This window comes from Atractosteus spatula, chromosome 2 (genome assembly GCF_055471065.1).
Source record: "Atractosteus spatula isolate fAtrSpa1 chromosome 2, fAtrSpa1.hap1, whole genome shotgun sequence".
Taxonomy (NCBI): domain Eukaryota; kingdom Metazoa; phylum Chordata; class Actinopteri; order Semionotiformes; family Lepisosteidae; genus Atractosteus; species Atractosteus spatula.
This window is the reverse complement of record NC_142707.1, coordinates 19,785,783-19,811,548: the sequence shown is the minus strand read 5'-3', so window position 1 is coordinate 19,811,548 and position 25,766 is coordinate 19,785,783. Positions and strand designations below refer to the sequence as shown.

Here is a 25,766-nt window from a genome sequence, read left to right as displayed (position 1 = left end):
ATATGTCAAAATACCTAATATTTTAAGTCATTACACATCAATCTGATCTGCAGCTGGCGGATGTACTTCATAGAAGCGATCATTTTAAGAAGAATGGATTTTCTTCCTCATTGAAAAATAGAACTAAAGGAGGAAATAATTGATCTCACATATAAAATCTATGTTGCGGTTTCTAAGCAGGTTTTCTTAGACTGTTTTTTCGAATGAAGACTACGGATACAGTAGAGAGGAAACAAAGCACTGTAAATTTGTACTAATGTGTAAAATACAAAGATTTTCATCAATCACAGATACATTTTTTGTGATTGTGGGAATATCTTGTTTAAAAAGGTATCTTATTTTTCAATAGATATTAATAGAAAAGTTAAACTGACGTTAAACGTCTAACCTGAAATAGTTTTGATATGAAGAAAAGCGGTTTGATTAGTGTACATGGATTTTAATGTGGATACCTGCATGAAATGTAAGAACGTGTAATTAAATAACTGCATATTGTTAACATGATTTGCTGCTGTTAAACTGAAGGTTGAATTATCCTTGAAGCAAAAGCTTATCTTGTTTTGCACTGGATGCAAGAAAACAACAAAAAAGTAAATGTGCTTTGTAAGCATAGGTTTGAAAAACAAAATGGATGTTTCAAGAATAACTGAATATCACTAGGAAGTGTTTTTTTGAGAAGAAGCCAGGTTCAGTTAGGTTCCAAAATGCCACGCAACCGGGCATTCTCAGAACCTGAGTATTCTGCAGAATATTCTGCAGATTACTCAGTGAGCCTGCCTTCAGACCCTGAGCATGGAGTAGGCCGAACACACGAGGTGACAGTCCGCAACTCTGGCTGCTGCCTGTGCCTGCCTCGATTCATGAGACTCACCTTTGCTCCAGAGTCCCTCGAGAACCTTTACCAGACCTACTTCCGCCGACAGCGTCATGAAACCTTGCTGGTGCTGGTGGTGTTTGCTGCGCTTTTTGACTGCTATGTCATTGTGATGTGCACAGTGGTCTACACCAGTGACAAGCTGGCCTCCACTTTGGTGGCTATCATCGGACTGGCTGCCCACATCCTGCTCTACGTGCTGTGCAAATATGGGCTGCTTCCTGATCGTATATCACGCAAAGTTGTCCCCTATGCTCTCTGGGTCCTGATTGCTGCACAGATATTCTCCTACTTGGGCCTGAACTTTGCTCACTACCACCAGGCCAGTGACACTGTTGGCTGGCAGGCCTTCTTTGTCTTCTCCTTCTTCCTCACACTTCCCCTGCGCCTCATGCCCATTGTCCTCATCACTGCTGTTTCCTGTGGCATCCATACCCTGGTGCTGGGGGTGACCATTGCTCAGCAGGAACAGGAGGCCATTGAAGGGATAACCCTTGTCCGGCAGGTAAGTTACCTCAGTCTAGAAGTATGGAACGCTTAAATGTTTTAGAAACCCTACAAGCTCATAATTAATGTCAGATTGAGATCTGTCATTTGACACACCTACAGCAGTGTCCTATTTTATTGTTATGATCCAGGCAATGAAAACCATCTGTTAGTGTCTTTGATTTCTAACACAGATCATTCATGGGGGATAATTATCTTGGTCAATTTGTTTTGTTTTCTTTACAATATTACAATGGGTGATAGTGATGCTACTCTGCTAGAGCATGTAGTCACCATTGCCATAGCTGAAGAAGCTTTTCTCTTGGACATGCACTGTACTGTTTTTTTTCAGTCTTACCTTTGCTCATTTCTTGTCCTCAAGGACTGCTGTATCTTCTGGTTTTGTTACTTGGCAACTTACACTTCCATCTGAAATTGTTGCATTAATGAATTACAGTAATTGAAGATTTATATAATGAGTAATGAATATGTATATAATTATAATTATTTGACACTTATATGTCCAATAAGTTGTTTTGAACAAAAATGGAAATTATAAATGGTAACTAAGTTATGTTCACTAATCTAAAACAAGGTATTTCTGTAACTTCACAGAGGTGCATATTTACAGTGCAGAGAGTGGTTAGAAAATGGATGGATTTTCCAAATATATTCAATTAAAACACATGGTATTGTCTTTGGTTTGAAGAATAAAGTTTTGTTATCTTTGTACAAATACAAAAAATATATACTTCATGTTGCTTTGTGTCCTTAGAACATTACCATACATTTGGTGTTTGGTAACACTGAATTCCACTACATGCCTTAACACACAGTTGACATAGTGATAGCACAAGTTAACACTAAGTCTTTGAGAGTATAATGGCTTAATCATCTTCTAATTTATTGTTTGCATGCACTGCAGACCACCACAGAATCTCAGTCAATATTGTAGTGTGATACATTACCCACAGGAAAACAAGTTGTGAGTGAAGTCTTTGTTTGTCCAACATAGCAGTTGCCCTAAATCCTACTGAAGTGATAAAGAAGAACAACAAGTTGTGCAATTGATGATTTTGCAAGTATCCCCACAAGATCACTGAAAGGCTATGAATTGAGCTTGAAAAAAGAGGGAATAAGAGTTCAACCAACACACATTTTCTCTTGAGTGATGGTTGAATAGACATAAAAATATAGTGCTATACTATAAATGTGTGGTGAAAGCTTTTTTTGTCCAGCTCTGATTTCAAACATGAATGATGTAAGAACTATTCAGCATCATGTACACTCCTTGTGCATTTCTTCTTGAAGGTTATTATTAACTATTTTGTTAGTTGTACTGTAAGGTAGGAATATTGTTTGGTTACCTACCAATATGTAGAAACACCGTAGCTTATAAAAACAGTAATGCCTAAGTTTGCAAGAGTGGGTATTTCTGTTTAAGCAATAACTGCTTGAAAAGGTATATGTTGAGAACAGAAAATTGCCAGTCTTTGTGGCTTGACATGATGCATTAAATAAAATAATGAAGAAAAAGTCAAACCCAAAGTCTATGTAGTTGTACAGTATGTTGTATGAGAGCAGTTTTGCTATGGACATTGCAGTTGTGATACCTGTTTTTGTTTATGTCCCAGTTGTTGGCAAACATTGCCATCTACCTGTGTGCCATCACGGTGGGGATCATGTCCTATTATATGGCAGACCGGAAGCATCGCAAGGCTTTCCTGGAGGCGCGACAGTCACTGGAGGTTAAGCTAAACTTGGAGGAGCAGAGTCAGCAGCAGGTAAGGAACTGTTTTACTGTTTTGAGTCTGTTCATACAGTTTTGAGTACTATGACCTTTATACAAACTTTTGCTTCTTAACACCTTCAGTTTTCTATCTAAGTCTTTCTAGAAGGAGACCAGTCCAAGAGCACCATGGGTTCATAATAGTGGCTCAGCATGAATTGTCTGAAACCTGTGAGATTTATTTCTCATTCCCATTCATTGGAATCATTGGAATCACAAATTTGATTTATGGAGAGCTCCTCTTTGAGCTCAACTATGTTGTTATTGTGAACATACCATTTTAAACTATTAGTAGGTGTTTTTTTCTGTAATTTATGTTTAAAGCAAACTTATCTGTGTACTTGCAATAAAAAAAGTAGCATGCCTAAGAGATACTGCCTTCTTTCAAATTTATTCCAACTTTAGACTTACTGTTTTATTCAAACCTCATTATTTAACCTGGCATCGTAGCACTTTTTGATGGTTACAAATGTGACCACTAAATCAGTGCGATAAGGAGTCAGTAGTGAGCCTGATTTAAACTGAGGGAAAACAGTGCTGTCAAAAGTGAAATGGGGAGTGCATATCTTCTATGTTCTGTCTGAAGCTAAGCTTTTTACTCTGTTCAGTGACCTTCAGTGCTCAGAATAGTTCTGTGTGTTCTGAACCATTGAACAAGGCTTCAAGGTAAAATTTCAGTTGTGACAACATCAGATATGTAAACACTGGGTTCCTATGCACAGGCACGTGCCATTATAATTGTCAGAGCTGAAATCAGTTCTCTTTCTCAGTCCTTAATCAACTAATATTCAGAGAATATTTAGATGTGAGATATGGTAAGGGTAAGTACATCACCTTTAAGAGTGACTGTGGGCTTAACCAATACAATTCTAGTTAAAAATGTACTTGTAAATCTTATAGATAATCTGCTGCTTTGTCATCAAGCCATTCATAAAATGATTCAATAACAATGTTCTAGAATCACTGCAGAGCACTGCAAATTCATAAAACATTATACACTTATGTTGCATATGCTCCTATCAAAAATATTATACCCCATTGTTGCAGGTGCTTTTGGGTAACATCTGATGGTATTTCTTTAAAAGGCATATAGTTAACACAATATTCTGAAGTGTTTTCCTGTTAATGGTGGTTGTGCCTTCAGTATATAGCAGAATTAGAAAACTTTTTACTTTCTGTACCAGTACAAAATACACACTTTTTTCACATTAATTTGAGATATTTTTAAAGCTGATTTACTGTTTGTGTTCAGTTAATATGACGTGTTCTTATTTCTGACTACTATTTTCCTGTTACTAAATAATGTACGAATTCCACACGCTTGCTTTGAAGTACTCTCAAGACTGTCTGAGCTAGGCCTGGAATGCACAAGTGTGTCACATTGCGGCACTTCATTGTTTTTCTTGTGTTGGGGTCACACTGTCTGGTGTCTGTGAAACATGAAACGACTCCTTTTCCTTTTCCCCTAGCCAGCCATTCTTTTCAGTGCTCCTCACTCTGTAGCAAAAGGAAAACACTGTAGTAGCATCTCATGACCAATAACAGAAGACTGTGAAAGTCAGAGGAGAAGGAATATTTTTATTATGCAGTAGCATACTGTATGTGGAAAGTTGGTTCTCCTAGCACTTCAAGTTACAGTAGCTACAGTATCTGCATTGAGATCAAACAGCTTCATTGAGATCAAACAGGAGGAAATACAATATTTATACCAAGTAGTCATGCCATACACCTAAGGCTCCATTACTTTTAAGATAAGATCAGATCACTTTATTGGCCATATATAATTTCTAGTATTAGGAATTTGTCTTTTAGCATACCCCAAGTTGCTTTCTATGAGACACACAGACAGGGAGAGAAGTTAGGGGTCAGAGCACAGGGTCAGCCATTTATACAGTGCTCCTGGAGCAGTTGGAGTTAAGGGCGTTGCTCAGGGGCCTAAAGGAGTAGGATTCCTCTGCCAGCCATGGGATATGAACGGGCAACCTTCCAGCCAAAGGCACAGATCCTTAGCCACAGAGCCACCACACCGCCCGATGCTTTTTCACCACGCCTCCAATAGTGCAACCTTGTGTAATACTCCGAACAGAGTTTTTTAGAAGCACTATTTCTTAAATCCATTGGGGATTTTCAGTCTTGGTTGGTGATCAACCAAGGCAACTTCTATTTTTCATAACAAGACTTGCTCTCAGTGGGCTTTTTTTCTTTTGCACTGTGCACAACTCCCGTATGGGGCTTTCCTGCTACCCACCACTTTCGCTCATGTGGAATTTATGCATATCCAGGCAATTTCCTGCTCCCTCTGTCAGTGGACACCCTTCTCTTTTCTTCTCTGCTAAGAAATGAGAGCCCTGACAACCCCTCTCCAGGGCTGGATTTATCATCTCCTCTCTGAGGACTTGAGTTTGTACTAAGAAAGGGATTTTTTTTTCATTTGTCTGAAGTCTGGGATTTATCTGCCTCACAGTTCCTGTCCACTGGAGTGCACACCTGCTATCGCCTTTCTTTCATTCATAGAGTACATCTCTTTCCTGCCTACCCATCTTCCCATCTTCTTTCTACATTCTACATCTGTCTGGTATTCTCCTTTTGCTGCTGGCAGCTGCTTGATCTTTAGAATCCTGACACTTCCATCATCCCCCTCCTGGGCTGGCAGTTTTTTTCATCCTCTTCCCCAGTCTTTGTGGAGGGCAGTGACAGTTATGGTCTCTGTCTGCTCAAGGGACATTCTACTGTGTTCTTAGCACAGGTTTCTGTCATGATTGTAGTCCCTCCCCCTTAAGGGCACTCCGGCTCTGTCAATTCTGAGTTGATTTTGTGCACCTGCTCCCTGTTCCAGCCTCCTATCCAACCCACCTTAAAAGCAAGATGCTCACTCTGTTCCGGGCTCTGCATTGGTTCCTGTACCAGGCGAGTCCGGGACCTGTAGCGCTTGGTCCCGTTCCCCCCCTTTTCCCCCCGACCCTCCACCGGATCCTGCTCCGGTTTTTAATCCCATTTGTCTTTGTCTCGGATGGACCGCCTGGCTCTGGACATTTGCCTCGTCTTGGATTTCCCTTTAGACTCCCTTTTGGACTGTTTGTCTTGGATTCACCCCCCAGAACACCTGCGCACCTTGGACATGCCACTTGTTTTCATTCCCGACTCCTGCATGCTTTTTTCCCCGTGTTTTCCTCACTCTTCCCCGGATTGTGTTATCTGCATAGGGTCCTGAAAGAACGCTTCGTTACAGTTTCCCTTCTAAGGGATATAATATTTATCTGACACTCCTACCCCCCTCAGTGTTGTTTCAAATAGCTACACATAACTTCCTGAGTGCTAGTGGAGTTGTATACAGTACATTAGGCTTAAGATGGCTGTGGTATTCTCGGCTTGTAATGCATCATTGACCCCAGTGGTTTATGAAGCACCTGCTAATATTCAGTTTTGTTAGCAAAATCTGTATCAGTCATTATACTGGTGATAAATCTTCTGTAGATACTATACATTATATATAAATATGGACCCCCTAGTGTATAAATCTGGCTATATGAATATTTATGTAATTAATGGTAAGACAAGATAGCTTTTCAAGAGTTAGTACATTTCAGCAGGACTGGCTAGAAAAAATAATTGCAATAATATCGACTTTTTGGCTGTGGGTACTATATGCAGTATAGCATATAATATACATTTACTTAATGTAGATAATCATTACAGATCCTACAAGGTTAAGCAACTTATCATTTGTTTGTTTTGTGTCTGTATGAAGGTCAAAGCAGTATATTAGGCTGACTGATGGACAACTGCTGATTTCAGACTGGAGGTATACAAAGACAGCTAGTTGTAAATCCCTATTTAATGAAATACAATGGGCTGGTTTGAGACTAACAAGTGAAAAATGTAGTTTAACACAAACACTTTTATGTGGTTAAACATTTGAAACTGGCTATAAAACATTCTGACAGGAAACTACCAGGTCACAAGTCTTGAATCTAGTCAGACAGAATTTGATCTGCTCTAGTTGCACTTTGGGAGCTGACAAAATGACACAACTGACACAGAAGCTGATTAATCTTCCGAGCAGTGCCTTACAGTGGATACCAGTAAGGAACCATGTGCCAGATGTACAAAGTGGCAGTTTTCTTGATTGGTGTTGTAACTCAGCCTAGAGAAAAATGAATAAATCAAAATTTTATTTGTGAGGTTCAAAATGAGTCCTGTAAATATTTACTTTAAATGTAATTGCTGTGTTTTTTTTTCAGAAAACGTTTTCCTTCCGTATGAAGGTTTTTAAATATTTATGCATATTATGGCTTTGTAATAAGATCTGCAGAAGAAAAAATGAAAATAGTAAAACATCTGGAATAATAATTGATTGTGGTTAGCACAATGCAAAATTGTTTTATCTGATTAAAATATATTTTTCAGATTTTTGCCAAATATTTGCAGATTCTGCCTGTTAATCATGTTAAAGATGATAATGATTGAAGTGCTCTTAAAGCTTAACTTTTATCATTACTGAAATTTCTAATGGCCCATAGTGAAGTAGTATTAGTCAATTTGGCAGTTTAATGTTTTCAATCAGGAAACATTTTATTTGTAAAAGTAACAGATTATGTACATACCTTTATCTTCAGTACTTCAGTATAGTACAGCTGGAACATACAAGAATACATTTGTAATAGGTATTGTATGGTGTATAAGCTGAATTTTTAATAAAACACAATAATTTCCTTATGAAAATATTTTATATATATATATATTATGCTGTGTTTCAAATTCATATATTTCAGTAGCCAAAACTGGGATTTGGATTTCTTTAATTATCTGTTACTATTTTCTTCATGTATTGGTTAAGTGCAAAAATTAGTAATGGGAGTTACCATATGTTGTAGAGCAACTACAGAAACCAGTAAATGCTGAATATACACTAAAATAGCCCTATAGAGTGACTAATTGTTTAAGAAGAAAATTTTAGGGACAGAATCTAGTAGGATGACAAAACATATGAGACTTGAGTTTTTGTTTAGGAAAAGAACTGTACATTTCTAAAGCAATCTAGCTTTGAAAGGAAAACAATACTGGTATAAGAGGAGCCATGCTCACCTGTGTGCTTTATTAATTGATATTATTGTTAATATGAATTGATATTATTGTACACATTACATGTTCATTTATGTAGGCAGGTTTTTCAGAATTCTGTGCAATGTAAATGATGTGCAATGTGTAATTTTGATTGTTTGTTTGTTCTTTGATTAGAAATGTGTAAGTCTAAACACAAGAAAAGTATTTGTCACCCTACAATGTTTAATGATTTAAGAGCAATCAAATCCTAGGGGTTCTATAGATGGAATTCAATATGCTGCCAAACTTAACAGTCTGAGCACAGCAACTGAAGATGCATGCAAACAAGTTATCATTAAGATTACATTCTAAAGTTATTATACATGTTCAGGGGCACATTTTATGAAAATCATTTGCAAGAAATCACCATTACAGCATGGTCACAGCTATAGATTTGCGTTTCATAAAGGGATTGCAGGGGCTGTGATAGTGCAGGTGTTCTACTGCCACTCCTGGAAATTAACCATAAGTGACCATTTTCATTACAGATCCAAAGTTACAATGGGAACATGAAAAATCTGCAATGGCAAACACTTGTGTTATCTTCTTGTGGATATCTTGTGGGCATCCAATGTTGTTTACAATTAAATTAAAACCTACATTAAGGCTTTATGCTTATGACAGTTTTCAGAAAGTTCTGTGTCTTTGTCATGGCATTAACAAGTTCCTAGTACTTTGTGTGGCCAATATCACACAATGTGTGAAGATTCCAACAAAATGTGGAAGGAGGAAAAGTTGGGTGAAGTCAAAGCATGATTTGTCAGTACAGAAAAAAATTGTTGTTAGTTTTTCAGAATTTGTACATTGCTTTTATCATGTTTACTAAGCATGGTTATCTTGCTACAATATGGTTTTAATATTTTATTTCTACTTTATTTTTATTTTTTTCTGACAATATGAGAATATGTAAAATGTTGAAACATTTTCTATATAGATTTCATTCAGTCATAAAATAAAGGTTTTTTTAAAAAACTATTGTAAATCACTTCACCAAAGTCAAAAGTTTTAGGGTACAAAACAAGATGTAAGTGCACCAGCAATTTAAAAAGTCTAACTTGATATATCATTAATTGCAAAATAAGCTAGTTTCGTGTTTTCAGAGGAAACAAGCAAATCCCTATGCACTTCTAAGAGGTTGCACTATGGGTGAATTAAGAGGTTTACTTGGGGTGCATGATATTTTGCTGCAACCTTTGAGGTACAATCATGAAGCAAATCGACAGTAAGTGTTAAGAAATATGCCAAGTGTCAATTCAATTGCTGCAGAGGTTCACAAGACAACTCTGGTACTGTACTGTATGTATTTTACAAACAAAACAGTTTTAGGTGGCTTTTGTGGTTTATACCAGAACACCATGTCATCCTACATTAACTATGCAGTCACTGCAATAATACTTGCACAGATTGTATATGAGTATGCATTTTTTTCAATTGTCACAGCTATCTGGGAGAAGCAGATTTGTTTGTTGCCAATTATTAAATCAATTGATGATTTGCTTCAGCCTTGGCTTACTCAATAATGTCAGTATGTTATATATTAATGTCATGCTCACTTAAGTGATACTTATAATTAGAACTGATTGGCCAAGCAGTTTTTAAACAGCAGGAGCAATTGTTATGGGAAGTGTATCAACAGCAAAATAAAAGAAGCTTTGTGGTCTGGCATGACAGTTACTGTAAATTAGCGTATGTATGAAGCCTGTTGTCACATATTTATTCTGCTGAGACTAGAAGTATACCCTGTTCATTTGGAGTTTTTCAGCAGAAGCAGGCTAAATGAAAAAGTGTAACATAAACGTGACTGTAGCAACCTTTTTGGTGCACACCTGAAACAAAACAATCTTTGGTCATGGATGAAATCTGCTAAATTTAGATTCAGTTGGTACACTCATAGTTTATAAGCTTTTTATGGGGTTTTTATTAAGTGGGTCAGGTTGCCATCTTGGTTGATACAGAACTCAAATTCTTGCTGTAGATTGAGTGATTTGTCTGTTGAACACCTGTCTAGCGTGATGTTGCCTGGCAGCCCAGTCTTTGAAGACAGCAGAGTTGAAGGTGGGAAAAAAAATCCTTTGCAGCCATAATAGGCTTCCACTACGTGAAAGACAACTTACTTTTGAAAAAGTTTCAGTGAAGTAAAATCTTAAAAATAGGAATTGCTATTAAACTGTCAAACAAAGAAAGCGAGTACAGTGAATATCCATCCATCCATTTTCTAACTGCTTTGTCCAGTAGAGGGTTGTGAGGAAGCCCGAGTCTATCCTGGCAAGCAACAGACACAAGACAGGACACACCCTCAGAATGTGAGTCCATCACAGGCACACGCAGATACAGACATTAACAACAGGGCCAATTTTCCCAGAAGACAATTAACCTACCCCAATGTAAATGGAGTGTGGAAAGAAACAGAAGCACCTGGAAGAAACCCATGAATACAGGGGGAGATCTCAATACAGATGACATCCCAGGAACTAAATCCAAGGCTCTAGTACTGTGAGGCAGCAGTTCTAACAATTGTGCCCATATAATATAATGTCCCTATAATGAATATCTGTAGACAAATTATAAATAAATTAAACAAACGATAATAAACTATTGCATTTTTTATTTGACTATTTCACTTGGAAATAAATCCAGTTTACCACCATCATGTCCTCTCTTTCCTTAAGGAAAAGGTAACTCTTAGCTAAGTAGCTAAGGTAACTATTTTAAACAATTTTCCTACAATTTCTGGACAATCAAGCTTCTCAAAATTTTTGGAAACTGAGATACCCTTAGATCATATTCATTTCCAGATATTCCGATTGTGGGAAGAAGCTCAACTAAGTTACAAGAAACCTTTTCTTTTCTCCTATTTTGTTTGATGAACCCACTTTTCTTTTTTGTGTGAACTCCTTTTTCTGTATTTTGTGATCAAAAATAATTTTCAGTAGCTTGCGGTTTGCAGAAGGGCAGTCACAAGTTCTGATGCTTTTGATGAAACACAAGCACCACAGTCCTGTGTGATGTGTGATCTCTCATGCATGTCGCAGTTGCTCAGCTTTGATGAAACGGCCCAAAGACCATGTCATGAGAACAAAAGTCTTTAAATTGCCTTCCAAATTGCTCAGCAAACCACAGAAAAAACTCTGTAGACATGGTGGAATTTCTACTAACAAAGTTCTGTCTATACAAAACCAAAAAAAACATGCTTGTTGACGTGTTCAGTGATGACATTATAACACATACTGTATAAGCTCAACTTCAGGGGACTAAACAACACATCTTCTTGAACTTTCACTTACCTAATATGTTTTGCTCTGATTAAGATATCCATCCAATTCAAGCATTTCTGGGAAATTACTTATCATTGGGTGCATGATATTTGAATGCTAATCCTAACAGAGCATGAATAAGAGCTCATCAGAGCGTGGAATGCCATTCCCAATGTCGAAGTCAGACTCTGATAAGGTCAACGAAGCGTTTGATGCTCTACAGTTCTTGCTGCTAGGGGTGAACACATTCAGTATTGGAACTCTGAGTTCTTCCATTCTTCTCCTGACCTCATCTAGGTAGGAGGTGCTCAAATTACACAGGTGAAATTTGAAATGAAATATAGATCAAATTGCTTGTACTGTCAATGTTTGAGGTGTTGTAATGCAGCTGTATTATGAACTGCTATACAAATGTCAGAATACATTGGCAATTCTTCATAATGACTATTTGAAGTTAAAAGAAAGAGAAAAGAAGGAAGTTAAAGGAAGAACAAAATATGTTGAAAAAAACAAAAAAGTCACATATTTCTGTACTCTCTTTTTTTCCAACCTATATCTGTACTTTCTGTCTTAAGAATGTTAACCAATTAATTGAAATTTATTTCACAGAACAGTATTGCAAAACTGAATCTGCATAAAATATCCCCCTCTGCCTATGATGTCTTTTAAAGATCTAGGACAGCTCTGTTTTGAAGTGTTACAACAGTATCTATTTGGTTATGATTTTATGGGTCACGGCTTCCTCTTGACTTTCACAGAAGCCCTTGAAGTAGTGCTGAGGATTGTGTAAGAGGAATCTTTGTGAAATGGAAAGAATGCTGGTATCTTTTGGTGTCAGCTGGGTTTTGCAGCACTGCCAACCCAGTACTGATGAATGTTAGAAACATACCATGGATTTTCAATGTGCCAAAAGCAGCCTACAGAACAGTGACAAAAACAATTTCATCCCTAAAAGATGTGTTTAAATCCCTTCCTTTCCTTTCCTGTGCTCAAAACAGTATTAGACAAAGTAACATAGTTATATTAATGTTTATTTATGTTCTCTGTTTATAGCAAAATCATAGTATTAAAATAATTTCCTAAAACAAGGAAACAAATAATATTACCCCTGCATTTCTTCATAGGTTGATCCATTTATTATTTTAATGCTGTAGGTTTATCAATTAACAGCACCATGCAGTTGGTGATTTAGGAATCTTTACCTTATGTGGGATAAATACCCCTGGTGTGTAGTTAAAATAACTAGAAAATGATATTCAGGTATTACTACTAATGAGTTCAGGCCAGGGAAAGCTGGATCTATACTCCCTCATGTTCTTAGCAAAGGTGCTAAGATATTCTGATCATCTGATCCTCATTCTGTGTCATCTGTGGCAAAATGCCAGGCATGCTTATCATGGGCCATACCCTCTCAGATCATTATGTCTGGTTTATCAGACTGTGTGGAATTTAGGACATCCAAACATCCTACTGCCCTCTTCAAATTCAAGATCAAAGCTCTCTTAAGCAGTCAATAATTTCCATATTCTGCACCCCCACCCCACCTTTTCTATAGGTATTCAAATCAACCAACATCAAGCTCCTGGCTCCTGGCACACAATCCAGCTAAGATAAGGTGCCTCATTGCCATGTTAATAGGCAGAGTTGAGGAGATGCAGAATCCTCAAGCTGTCGTGTTTTGGCTACCTGGTGGGTACAGATTGTGGCATCTCAGAGGATGTACAATAGGTAGCACATTACACTATTTTGCATGGTTAGATGTACCTAAATGAACTAAGTTTTGTCAAAATTAGCTAATGAAAGGCAACTGATGGCATTTTTCTAAAAGTACTTAAAGAAATTAAGGATGTTATAGATGTGCAATTAAGATATTTCATTAGCCTGTCAAGACAAGGAGACTTTGAAAATTGTAAATGCTATGCTTTAACCATTAAAAGAATAAAGGTAACCAAAGATATCTGATGACAGCTGTCAGCAGAATCCAGTATAGGCATCCCTACAGTATAATGGAAACAACCAGACTTACGATCTTCAGGCTTTTACAAGTGATGTTTGAATAATTCTGATCATCGGAATGAGTAACAAATTTGAGTTGAAAATTGAATGTCCCTACCAGTCAATTCCATGTGTCTTGCACTGTTACAGTTTAGATGACATTGAAGATCATATAAGGATAGATATATGACTTAAATGCACCATTAATACACCATATGTGATGAGAAGGGCATCATTTAACAAGTAGCAATCAGTAAAATTAACAAAGATCAATTATGTCTGTTTTAAGTGAAGTCTAAAGCTCCTGGTATGTACTTGTGTTATGACATTGGTAGTATAAATGATTTATTTCTTACATTCTATCAATATGATCTGCACATGTGTGTGCTCGGGAACGTTTTATTCTTCATATGGGGATACAACTTGACAAAATGCCATTACAAAATTATTAACGTCTAACATATACTGTACAATGTAGGGGTGCTAAAATGACATTTTTACAAACTAAATGTCATCTTATGGGTGTGTACTGATGGCACAGTGGTTAGCATTGCTACCTCACTGTATTGAGGACCAGGGTTTAGTTCCTGTGTGTATGGAGTCTGCATGTCTTTCCTGTGTTTGTGTGGGTTTCATCTGGGTGTCCTGGCTTCCTCCCACAGTGCAAAGACATGTTTGTAGGTTTGTTGGCTTCTGTTAAAACTGGCCCTGTTTTCTTGTTTACGTCTGTGTGTGCCCTGCGATGGACTTGTGTATCCTGCCTTGCAGTCAATGCTTCCTGGGATAGGCTAAGGGCCACTGAAACCGTGAACTGGATATTATTACAAGCAGTTATTGCAAGTGATGATGATGACAAAATGTCATCTTTTTAATCTGCCAAACTATGTTTTCATCTTATGTGTACTGTATTTTCATTTTGGGGCAGTACAGAACAGTGAAATAGAAATAGAATAGTGAGTTTTGTAAATCCCTATAATGATAAGTCTTGATTATGTCAGTGGTTACAATGGTTCTAATTTCCATTATGTATTGCACAGTTCAAGTCTATAGAGCTGACGGTTGCTAGGCCTAGCCAAAAACAGTTACTTTAGCTACTTTGCTAGGTACATTTCTTAAGGCACCCAAAGAGCAAACCCAGTAAATGCTTTTTGTTCTGGACTTCACAGTTTGAAAAAGTGCCTTGTATACAGTACATGACAGTTAAAGAAGCATCAATAAGATTTGTCTTTGTGTTTTAAAACCTCCCACACTCACAAGCTAAATGTGAGTGATGGCACACCAAAAATGCTACAGTAAAAAATGATCCATTGATATGTCCCTGCTATGCCTTTTTAATGTCTATGCGTGGCAAGGAAGAGCAGTTGTCAGTGCTTCCTTCTCTGTCAGTTTTCACTGCATGGTTGCTAGGTAAAGCGGGGGAGAAGGAATAGAGATTGTGTGCAGTGGGTTGTAAGGTTGTGTGGGTGTTCTGTGTCAGGTGTTCAGTCTAGTCTGCAAGCATTTGCATATGAAAGTTGATGACAGAGCCCATGGTGAGTGTACTCTCTGAAGGAACACTCATTGCATTTTCTTAGGTGTTACATAGAATGCGGATTCATGGAAAATGTTACATTTTTTAAAAATGTATCAAGTCCAGCAAAGTCCTGATCAAGTTTAACCCTTCCAGTATTTTTCTAAAATAACTTTTTTTTGTTTTATTGTTGAAATATATTATTTATTTAATGTGCTTTTCTAAATCTAGGTGCATACATTTATTTATTTTAAAGTGTGAGGAACCTTTATTCCACATGGCAGTGCATTTAAAACCAATAATGGGACACACATCTTTACCCAGAAGGTTGTAGGAGTATGGAACAAGCTACTCCGCCATGTTGTTAAAACTGGTACCTTTTTTGCTTTCATGAAATGGCTGGATGAGATCAATGGATCTACTAGCTAATAACTACTAAACGGGTCTAGAAGGGTCAAATGTAACCTTTCTTGTGTTCTTAAACTGCAGGCAGTTTTTCTGATTTGTTTAAAGGTGACGGCCCGGAATTCTGTATATGTTTCAAAACTTTTCTGGGACATGCATAGGTATTCACAAACTGACTGCAGGTCTCAGGCTGAGGTATTGCTCCAACAGGATTGTGAATTCCAATACAACAGAGGAAATGGAAGGAAATGCACAATAATAGACCAATATTGTATAAATAAAACATACAGTAAACATTTAATCTGACACCTGATGATTAATACCTTTATAATCTGCTGTACCTTTTGGTTTGTTTTATTACATTTTTAAAGCTTCACATTGTTTTAAACATCACACATATATATTAGTTTCAATGTACCTTGCCCTTGTTCACATTTATCAAAGTTCCACAAAACCTTGTAAAACTATTTTTATCATGTATTAATTGTGAACTATAGTAAGGTATACGGAGGCTACCTCCATAGGAAGGACTTCAGTCATTAAAAACTGGTATGGTTTAATATTACTGTTTTCTATAGGATAATCAGTGGCATGACATGAAAACATTAATGACAGAAAGCAACGAAAGTAAATTAATTTAGCCATTTTAAAATAATTGATTATTTATAGCACAAAAATGCAATCAAAATGTCAATAGTTGATTCAGAGTTCTTTTGAACTCTTTCAAATCCTATTCAGTTAACACTTGGACCTTACTGAAAATGTATTTATGGAATTTGGGAAATATCCAAGTCTGGACGCAAATCTGGTTTAGTAATACTTTGTCTTTTGTAAAGCTGTTTACCTGAATCTAGACTTGGTCTCCTAGAGAATTTTTAGAGGGCAGATATAATGCTTGAAACCGAAAGTAACTATTGAATTAAAGAAATAAAAAAAGGTTGAAGCAATCTGTTTTTTGTTTTAATTAAGGCTGTGTTCATACTGTATTAAGTATTAAGGAATAGGTGACCCTATAAACAGTGTCTATGCATGGAAGTTATGTCCACCTGAATCTTGGAAAAGGTTTAACTTATCCTTATCCATTTCACTGAATTTGGATTTTAACTACAGAAATAAAAAAAAATGTCTTCAATGAGTTGGAACATCTGATTCATTGACTGCTTGAGTCTGTAGAACAGTAGTATCTGTTTGCTTAGTTCTTCTCTCTCTCCCCAGACTCCCTGCTCAGAACAGCTATACAGCACTGGGCATAATTTGCAAGCTGTGATGTGCCAATTATCTCTGTTGCTTTTAAACAAATGATGTGTGATTTTCTTTTTTTACACTGGGTAATGTGCTCCTCAGGGGGGTGCAGAGAGCCATGCCTCTTGGCATTTTGACACAGTGAGGCTACACGGATGGCCAGGGACTTGCTACACTTCAACTGTTTACTTCAACAGCACGAATCCTCCGAGATTAAAGAACATAATTCAATAGGTTAAAAATTCTGTTGATAAATCTAATGTAACATTTCTGCAAGGAGGTTTTTTTCTTTCACGTGACTTCATTTGAACTGGGTGAACACATTGTAGTCATGGCATTTGAGAGTTGGCATGGGACTGGCTATGGATTAGATCAGTTGAATGCTAACCAAGATTTGAAGTGATTAGTATATTTCTTTATTATCATGCTGGTTTCTAAAATATATTTAAAAAAGGTCATGTTAAAGCATTGCAATCTAAATTCATTTAAGAATTTCTGTTTGAATTAAAACCTCACTGTTGTGAGCAATATTAATTTTAAATAACCACCATAGCACAGGTGGTTGAAAACAAACATCTGTCTAAAAGAAAGTAAAAAATATTCACTCCTTGACCTTTCATCTGTGTGTTTCAGGTTTCTTAATTTTTGTAGAAACCTTTGTGAAATGAGCATAATGACAGAGTTCCTGGAATGACAGCAGTTGACAGAATAAATAAATTGCAATCTAATTTCATGGCTGTACTGAAATTGGGTTGTACAGGTTTAAAACACTGCTGTATATACTGAAACCTTTTTTAATTGCTCCTTAATTAAATATAGAGTAAGCAAAACCTTAAATGTCTATTTCTACTCCTCAAGCAAAATGTAATCAGTTGGGCTAATTACTCAATATCATATAATTAATCCCACGAATGGTATCTTCTGTTCAGTAATGGAAGGCAAATAAGTTGAATTATTATGGCAATAAAATGGCAATAAAATTGTTTTCAGTGTCCTATAAGACTACTGAGACCTGTTAAACTAGAACAAGCTTCAAACTTTTGACTGAACCCTGAAAATTCTCTCTTATATTGAAAAAGAATGGTGCTTTCAATATATTATTTTTAAGAAAGCTTGAAATATTAAATTAATAGAATACTTGTTCTGCCGTAGGAGACTAATTTCCTGACTTAATAACTAATTAGACACCCAAGTAATTAAAGCTTTGAGTGCCTGAACTAACACTGCAGTGGGATTGCAATGTGTCAAGTTGAAACCTAATGAATCTCTTAGAAGGTAATACATTTGTAATGACTGTGTGATCTGTTAAGGCATAGTCAAACTCTCGGTTTTGAAAAAAGGCTTTGAACAAGCTGAAGTGCAAAGGGTGTGTTTATTTCCTTCAGTGTATCATTTCCCCACTGCTGTGACTGTGTTTAACCCTGCTTTCACTATCTCTGTCTCTCTCTTCCTTCAGCCGATGCTGTCAGGCACCCCTCCTAGCTTCTATTTTTGGAACAGCAGGTTTCTTTTAAGGAGAGAGAGAAAGAGAGAGAGGGGGGGGCCCTTAGCATAGGCAAAGGAGAAACTCCCAGAATACTAATAGACAATCAGGGGCTTCTGGGAGGAGAGCTGCAGCCCATTGAAGTGCATCCGGCAGCTGCAGGCTTCCATGGCAACCAGCCTCCTGAGATATGTCAGCTCTAATCAAACTCGAGAGTCACTGACTTGCTTAGCTTTTGTGTTTTTCACTTTTCTCCACCTCTATCTCACTGTCCTCTCTGACAGAAATAACTACATGTATTTTACCTGCACAGGTGTATTTTCTTTCTAGGCCTATGTTTGCATTCTTCTATTCACTCCTCAATACGTTAAAAAATATCATGGTACCTGATCACATATCTATAAAAGAGGCATGTAATTATATAGGATGATGTATCATTTTAAGTCACAACATTCGGCTGTGGTCACTTAGTGTCTACATAGAATATGGATAATTATTTGAGGAAACAGCAATGTTCTCATGCCCATTAAAGAGAACATGTATCATTTTTAAAGTTCTTAACTATACCATTTAACTGGTTCACATAATTTGAGTTGAAACATCACACAGTGTTCTCTCTAGGTAATTTAAAGATCGTGGAATTTTCCTGTTTTATGTAGCTGGTAGAAAAATCAGAACATAGCACTGCAGTCCATCTTTCTCTGTCTCTTTATAATCATGGATCCAGAGATGTGTTTTTGATTGCATAAAGTGTGTGTGAGTTTGATGTCAGCATGTGCAAAAAATCTCATGAGATCCCATAAGGAATGTGCTCAGTTCCATGCATGACCAGGTGGTGCATGAAGATAGCTCCACTTTGTCTGGGAATCCACAATAGCTTATGTGATCTTGGAGGCTGAAAAATCAAAACTCATTATTGTATAAATGACACTACATTTTACACTGAGGGTTGAGTCACAAATGCGGCAGCAGCAAACCACTTTCCATCTACTTCACTTTGCTGAATCAGTTAAACCTGAAGATGATCCAAACATGTTCAATTAGTCAGCATTTACAGAACAAATGTATTTTGTGTTTATAATATCCTTAATTTAAAAGCCCTCCATTTTGGGTTGGATACTTGAGATTACACGCATAAGTTGCACAAACAGTTCAGGTTTATATAGACTGCCATGAAAGGGAAGCATTTTTCTTATGTTATGAAAACATTTTTAGTAGGTCATTGATTTGTGGGCTGCAATGGGCAGGAAGCACAAAGGGGATATCTGGAAAAGGTTATGAAGTATACTGTATAACTATAGAAGTGTTAAAAATAAATACGATGAAAGTAATAATAAGGAAAAATAATAATTGCATAGAGAAGGAGCAAGTTTATACAACCCAGAAAGAGAAAATAAAATATGTCATTGTATATAGCCACCCTCTCGTAGAGTTCTTTTTATATTTGCAGGGTTAATGTAGCTGATAGAGGTAGCATAATTGTGGTCTTGCAATCATGTTATAGAACACAGCCTTCTTTTATTATGCCATGCTAAGAATTCAGGTCACACTGACACTAACATCTTCTGGGGATGGGCTGGAGCATTCTCATGTAACCAGGTGAGGTACTGCTGGGATTATTTTGTTTGCAGTCATGTAATATGGCTGTTAATGAGCTGGGGGCATTTTGTTGCAAGCGACTGAGGGAGATTATCAGTTTAAAAGCAGAGGAAATGAATATTTGTTATGGGTCATGCAGTAAGTGGACCACAGCTGAGAAAGTATCAACTTCTGTCTATCAGCTAAGACAACCTAATACCTGAACTTATGTCAGTGCTATGCCATTTTCTATAAATGAAAGATGTCTTTGAATGGCACAAGATTCTGTCCATTGCTAATTATGCCTTTCTCTCATTCTGATTGTTGATCTGAAAGAGAAACAAGGTCACTGGTTTTTCATTCCTCTTGACATTTAATGGCTTATTTGGTTTACATTATCACTATTTGCAGGTCTCCAGCAATTGTAGATATTATGCATATGTGTTGTTCGAATAAATTAGAATGTTTTGATAAAAAAGCAGTTCCACAAGCCTTTTACATTTTATTTTTGTTTCATGTCTTTATTCAAGCAAAACTCTTTTTCTTCTCCCTCTAGGAGCGCCTTCTGCTGTCCATTCTACCAAAGCATATTGCCGATGAGATGCTCAAGGATATGAAGAAAGAAGCTAGCCAGAAAGAAATGCAACAGTTTAACACTATGTACATGTATCGCCATGAAAATGTCAGGTAATCACATCGACAGAAAGCCATGAAACCACAAATGTGATATTGTGTTTCATACATAAAACCGATGATCTAGGAAGATGTTTAGAAAATTCAGGTCTGAAAGTTTGATCTACATAACTAGGCTAATAGAATTAAAAAAACATTAGTCTTGCTCAATTTTTTTTTAGTAAACAGAGATTACTAGTGGGATTTAGTTCAAACATTTAAAATTTTGAAAGGCATAGATAAAGTCAGACCCAAGATTCAAGCTCATCTATGAAAGAAGGATACAAAGAATCATTATTAGCATTTAAGAAACATAATTGAAAAAGGTGAGTAATTTAGCTCATTAATTGTGATCCTTCATGAAATGATGGGATAAGATTCTTGGATCAGTGAACTACTAGGCACCATATGAGACACAAGACACATGGACCAAGCAGTCACATCTCATTTTGTCCATCCTTTTATAAAATATACAGTACATACACAGTACAGTACATACAGTACTGTACAGTACTGCTAAAATACTCAGCAGTTGTAAGCAGTAACGTCATTTGTTTCAAAGTTCTTTTATGAAAAGAAAAAACAAAAAAAGATTAAATGAAACATACTTCCAATGTAAGTGTCACCATTTTGAACTTCATTCAGGGAAATACAGTTCCGACAGTTACCAATTCAATCGGAATTCTTTTTTTTTTTACTAATTTTCAAACAGCATTCTCTATTGTTCAATTGCTGTGATACTTTACTCCATTGTCTGTACCAAGTAGATAGGTAGATAGAACATGCTAAATGTCATTGAAAGGTCCTTATGAACACTGCAGAAGTAATATCAATACAACATAACAGAACAATAAAAGAACATAAAAATTAAGTGTAACAATACCTTTCATTACTGCCCATCATGCTGTTTCCCCAGGCATGCATTCCATGATTACAAACAGCTAGTTTAATGTGATTTTTTTCTAGTGCGTTGGAGGACATGGATGAATTAGGACACAAATTATTTATGAAGTGTCTGGTTCATGTCTCAAGACCAATAGAGAATATTTGTCATTCTGAGTGACAATCCCTCTACTATTTTCAAATTAGAGACAAAAATGGGATTCGTCAATTTTGGTGGCTTGTTGGCCATATTGATAGCAAGTCAGTTGTAGTCTTACAGTATGGTATTATGATTCTATTATTGTGGAGATTTACAATTACTCTAATCAGGTTTAAGTGTCTTCAGTGTCACCAGATTATGTTAGCAGCTGTAGTTGGTATAAATATGCCCTTAATTTCATGTTACAGTGTTCCTGCCAGCAACATTCCCAGAAGACAGGCCCTCTTTCACTGAGTTGGGGTATTACTGCATTGTAATTACACCCAGTTTGCCTATGTGCCTATTATGTATATGTGTCACATCACCTTTGAACATGCAAACATGCAAACACACATAACTCAAGAAGTAGCTCTCACAATTCCCAGTCATAATATAACCTCTGATAATGTCATACTCAAACAATTTGCATAACTAATGTTAATGATTAAAAATACATGTTCTGCTTCTAAAGTATTTCACTGCCCTATGAAGTATAAAGTTGGTTATACTGTATACTGAACATCAAAGAAACCTATGCTTGTACGCTGTTAGAAAAATAAAGTAGAAAGATTTAGAATATCGATTAAATGTTTTGGCATGATTTTGGTTCATTGACCTTGATATGTTCAAGTGACTTTGAGTTACATAAACACTAAATAATCTCATTAGTGAGGGAATTGATTGGGCAATGTGAGGTGATTTGACCTTCTGAATGTCAGGCCAAGTGCAAAGATAGGAAAAAATAGAACAGATACAGTATACATATACAGTATGTTAATCAAGAGAACAATGTTTTCACACATGTATTAGAAACGTACCTAACTAAACTATTGTAGTATATTCAATAGCTCAATAGAACATATTGTAGTTTATTCAACATGGATTTAGATACCCCAGCTAGTTGGTAATACAGTCATTACAGTAGTTAATACAAGAAAAAAGTGTTGAGTAGCTTTTCAGCAACATTTAGCGACAACAAAGGATGCAGTCTGGCTGTATTTTTAAGGTGGCACGTGTGGGTCAAAAATCAACCTTGAATCAAATATCACTCCAAAGTTCTTGACTTTTGATTGAAACTCAAGTACAGTACCATCCACAGATAGGGTTACAGCATTAATTTTATATAGTTAATGGGGTGTGCCAAGAAGCATAACTTCAGTCTTGACTCCATGGAGCTGTCATGGAAGCCATGAAAAGTCTAGTCTACAGACTTGACTCTCATTGAACATTTGTGGGATGAGTTGGGATAATGTGTGTCATGTGTGGCTCAAAGACCAATACATTATACACTTAATTGTCCAGGCTTTCTGAGAAGAATGGGAAAGAATCCAGGATCTGTAACCTGGTGCAAAACATGACATCAGATTTACAGATTGTATTGCTTCCATTGGTGGCCACACATGCTGCAAAAACTAAGAGTTTCACAGGACACCCCTTGTTAATCAACCTGTTAATGAAAAATGTTCTTTATGCACATCAGCATAATGAATTTATCCATGTCATACCCATTCAATAAAATGTCCGTGTAACCTGATGAAAGAAACATTTGTCTATTTCCTGTTATTAATTGTGTAAACTTGTTATAGTTATAAGCAATAGGTTTTTCTCTTTAAAAAAACTACATTGCAAAAGTAATTATCACCTTTCCATTTTATATAACTACAACTGATGCATAGACATTTTTAAGTGTGTATTTTTAATCAAAACGTGATTGCTCAAACTGAACACTCTTATGGGTCAAAGATGTTAAAATCAAAAGGTACACCTTTTGTACACCACTTCTAATGGATCACCTTCACTATGCTCAAAGGCATATTCAACAAAATACGATATACTGTACTGTAATTGGATTGAATACTTTTGCAAGGTAATAGAGTTAATGTAGGGCAATACCAATATAAAAAATGCACATGACCCTGCTGAAGGACAAGATTCACCTACATGCATTTATTAACAGATTTTCTCTTGCAGGCAGTAGCTTTTCCTTAATCTTCTTTTCATCTTTCTGCAGTATCCTGTTTGCTGATATTGTGGGCTTCACACAGCTATCCTCATCTTGCAGTGCCCAGGAGTTGGTTAAACTGTTGAATGAATTGTTTGCTCGTTTTGACAAACTAGCTGCTGTAAGTATCTCTGCACAGCCCTCACCCACACTGCATCCTACTCATGTTACTGTTCTTATATTAATACATTGTACAGTTTACACTCAGTTTTCAGGTTCATGGAATCCTAGTAACTTACTGACTAGAAAAAAAATCCTTTGCAAATACGGTATATTGTAGAATAATGCATCTAAATATTATATTTATATTGTGAGCTGCATATTTAGGATATACTTTAAAAGCTGCCTTACAACAAGACTGTTCAAAATGAAAAATGCAATGATCGAGAAAATGTATAAGGTAACTTTTGAGCAGAAACTGTCAACTAAATATTGTTAATACTGAACAACAACCCTTCATTTCTTTTTCCTAACATAATAAGGCATACACAAGAATTGTGAAGCTAACTATTCCAATGGGTAAAGTATTAATACCTTTAACCAAGTAATTTGATTGCTTCTACAAAACATTGTGGTTCATTATTTTATTTTTGCTGCACTGGTTTTGACAGCAAAGCTTAAACAAAGTTAGATGATTTCATAGATTTAATTGCAGAATACCTCAACCACTGTCCTGACCCTAAATTTGAATATCACTGTAACATCATATTTGTTGTCTCTTGGAACTAAGTAGTTCAGGTTGGTAGCTGCGTCAGCATGCGTAGGCTGCAAAGGAACAAGTAATAGGTTTATTCCATGCTGAAAAAAAGAAGAAAGAGAACACAACGTTTCGGCCATGGAGCCCTCTTCAGGTGTGAGAGAGACAGGGCAGTAGGCAAAGGTAAAGTAGCAGGAGAACAAAGGTTGGGAGGGAGGAGGAGTGAGAGGCTGGAGCAGGGGACAGAAAGAGAGGCCAATCAAGAGGTGTGAAGTCAGAATGGGTGCAGAGAGGTGTGAAATGAAACTTCCAATGAATGGAGAAAATTTAAAAGAACAGTAGTCTGTCGTTAAGAGAAGGGAGAATGTGTGATCCTAGCTGCAGAATAATTTTCGGTGGTCTTTCTGATGTATGAGTTCAGAAAACCATCTTTGAGAACACAGACGGAGAGATTAGAGTGGTTGTGGCCGTCAAATAGTCGTGGTGAAATGAGAAGCAATGGGCTTGGAGAGATCTTTAATCTTCACAGCCCTGACGTGTTCTCTGAAGCGGTCTCCGAGTCTCCTTTCTGTTTCTCCAATGTAGATGGCTGGGCATTTACTGCAAGAGATACAGTAAATAAGGTTGCTGGAGGTACAAGATGCTGTCTGGGTGATCCGGAATTGTCCTGTGGGGCCTTGAATGAGTGTGGTGGTGGATGTGTACTTGCAGGTGATACAGCGAGCTCTGTTGCAAGGGAAAGTGTCTGGTGTGGATGGTTGTTGAGGGCGGTCAAGGGATCTGTGAACAAGGAGGTTACGCAGATTAGGTTGTCGGTGATATGAGATGATAGGGCGATCAGAAAAGAGGGCCCCAATGGAGGGATCATCCTGTGGGATGGAAAAGTTGTGGTTAATGGTCCTGGGGATAGGAAGTGTGTTAGGGTGGTAAGGAAGCACCAAAGGAATGCGGTTGTTACGGCGGGAGTTCCTGATCGGGTTGATGGTCCGGGGGGGGGTTTTGGCTCGGGCAAGGGCCCTGTCAATCACACTGCTGGGGTATCCTCTGTTGATGAAAAAGGAGTACATTTCAAGGGCTTGGTTCTCGAAGTCGATGTTGTCGCTGCATAATCATCGTAGCCTTAGGAACTGTGAAAAAGGGAGAGAGTTTTTAGTGTGGTTGGGGTGAAATGAGCTGTACAGGAGGTAGCTGTGTGAATCCGTGGGTTTGTAATAAACTGAAGTGGACAGTCGGGGGTAGTTGATGAGTAGTGGAAGATATGTTAACCGTATATTTGAGGGACGGGTGGAAGTTGGTGAAATGGTGCAGGAAGAACTCAAGCTGATCGTTGGAGCATGGATCAGCTTGAGTTCTTCCTGCACCATTTCACCAACTTCCACCCATCCCTCAAATATACGGTTAACATATCTTCCACTACTCTTCCGTTTCTAGACATCAACTTCTCCATCAACTACCCCCGACTGTCCACTTCAGTTTATTACAAACCCACGGATTCACACATCTACCTCCTGTACAGCTCATTTCACCCCAACCACACTAAAAACTCTCTTCCTTTTTCACAGTTCCTTAGGCTACGACGATTATGCAGCGACGAC

At 37.1% G+C, this 25,766-nt stretch overlaps 1 protein-coding gene across 2 annotated transcripts in view; it reads left to right on the top strand.

The window, feature by feature from the left end:
- The first annotated feature begins 642 nt into the window (after positions 1 to 642).
- The window catches only part of adcy3a (adenylate cyclase 3a), a 58,141-nt gene continuing 33,017 nt past the window's right edge, over positions 643 to 25,766 (top strand). For both annotated transcript variants that reach the window (XM_088909597.1, XM_088909596.1), the window contains exons 1-4: positions 643 to 1,379; positions 2,995 to 3,144; positions 20,276 to 20,406; positions 23,484 to 23,595. In XM_088909597.1, coding sequence (XP_088765723.1) covers positions 705 to 1,379; positions 2,995 to 3,144; positions 20,276 to 20,406; positions 23,484 to 23,595 — 1,068 coding nt within the window. In that variant the 5' untranslated portion in view covers positions 643 to 704. The remainder of the gene's footprint in view (positions 1,380 to 2,994; positions 3,145 to 20,275; positions 20,407 to 23,483; positions 23,596 to 25,766) is intronic.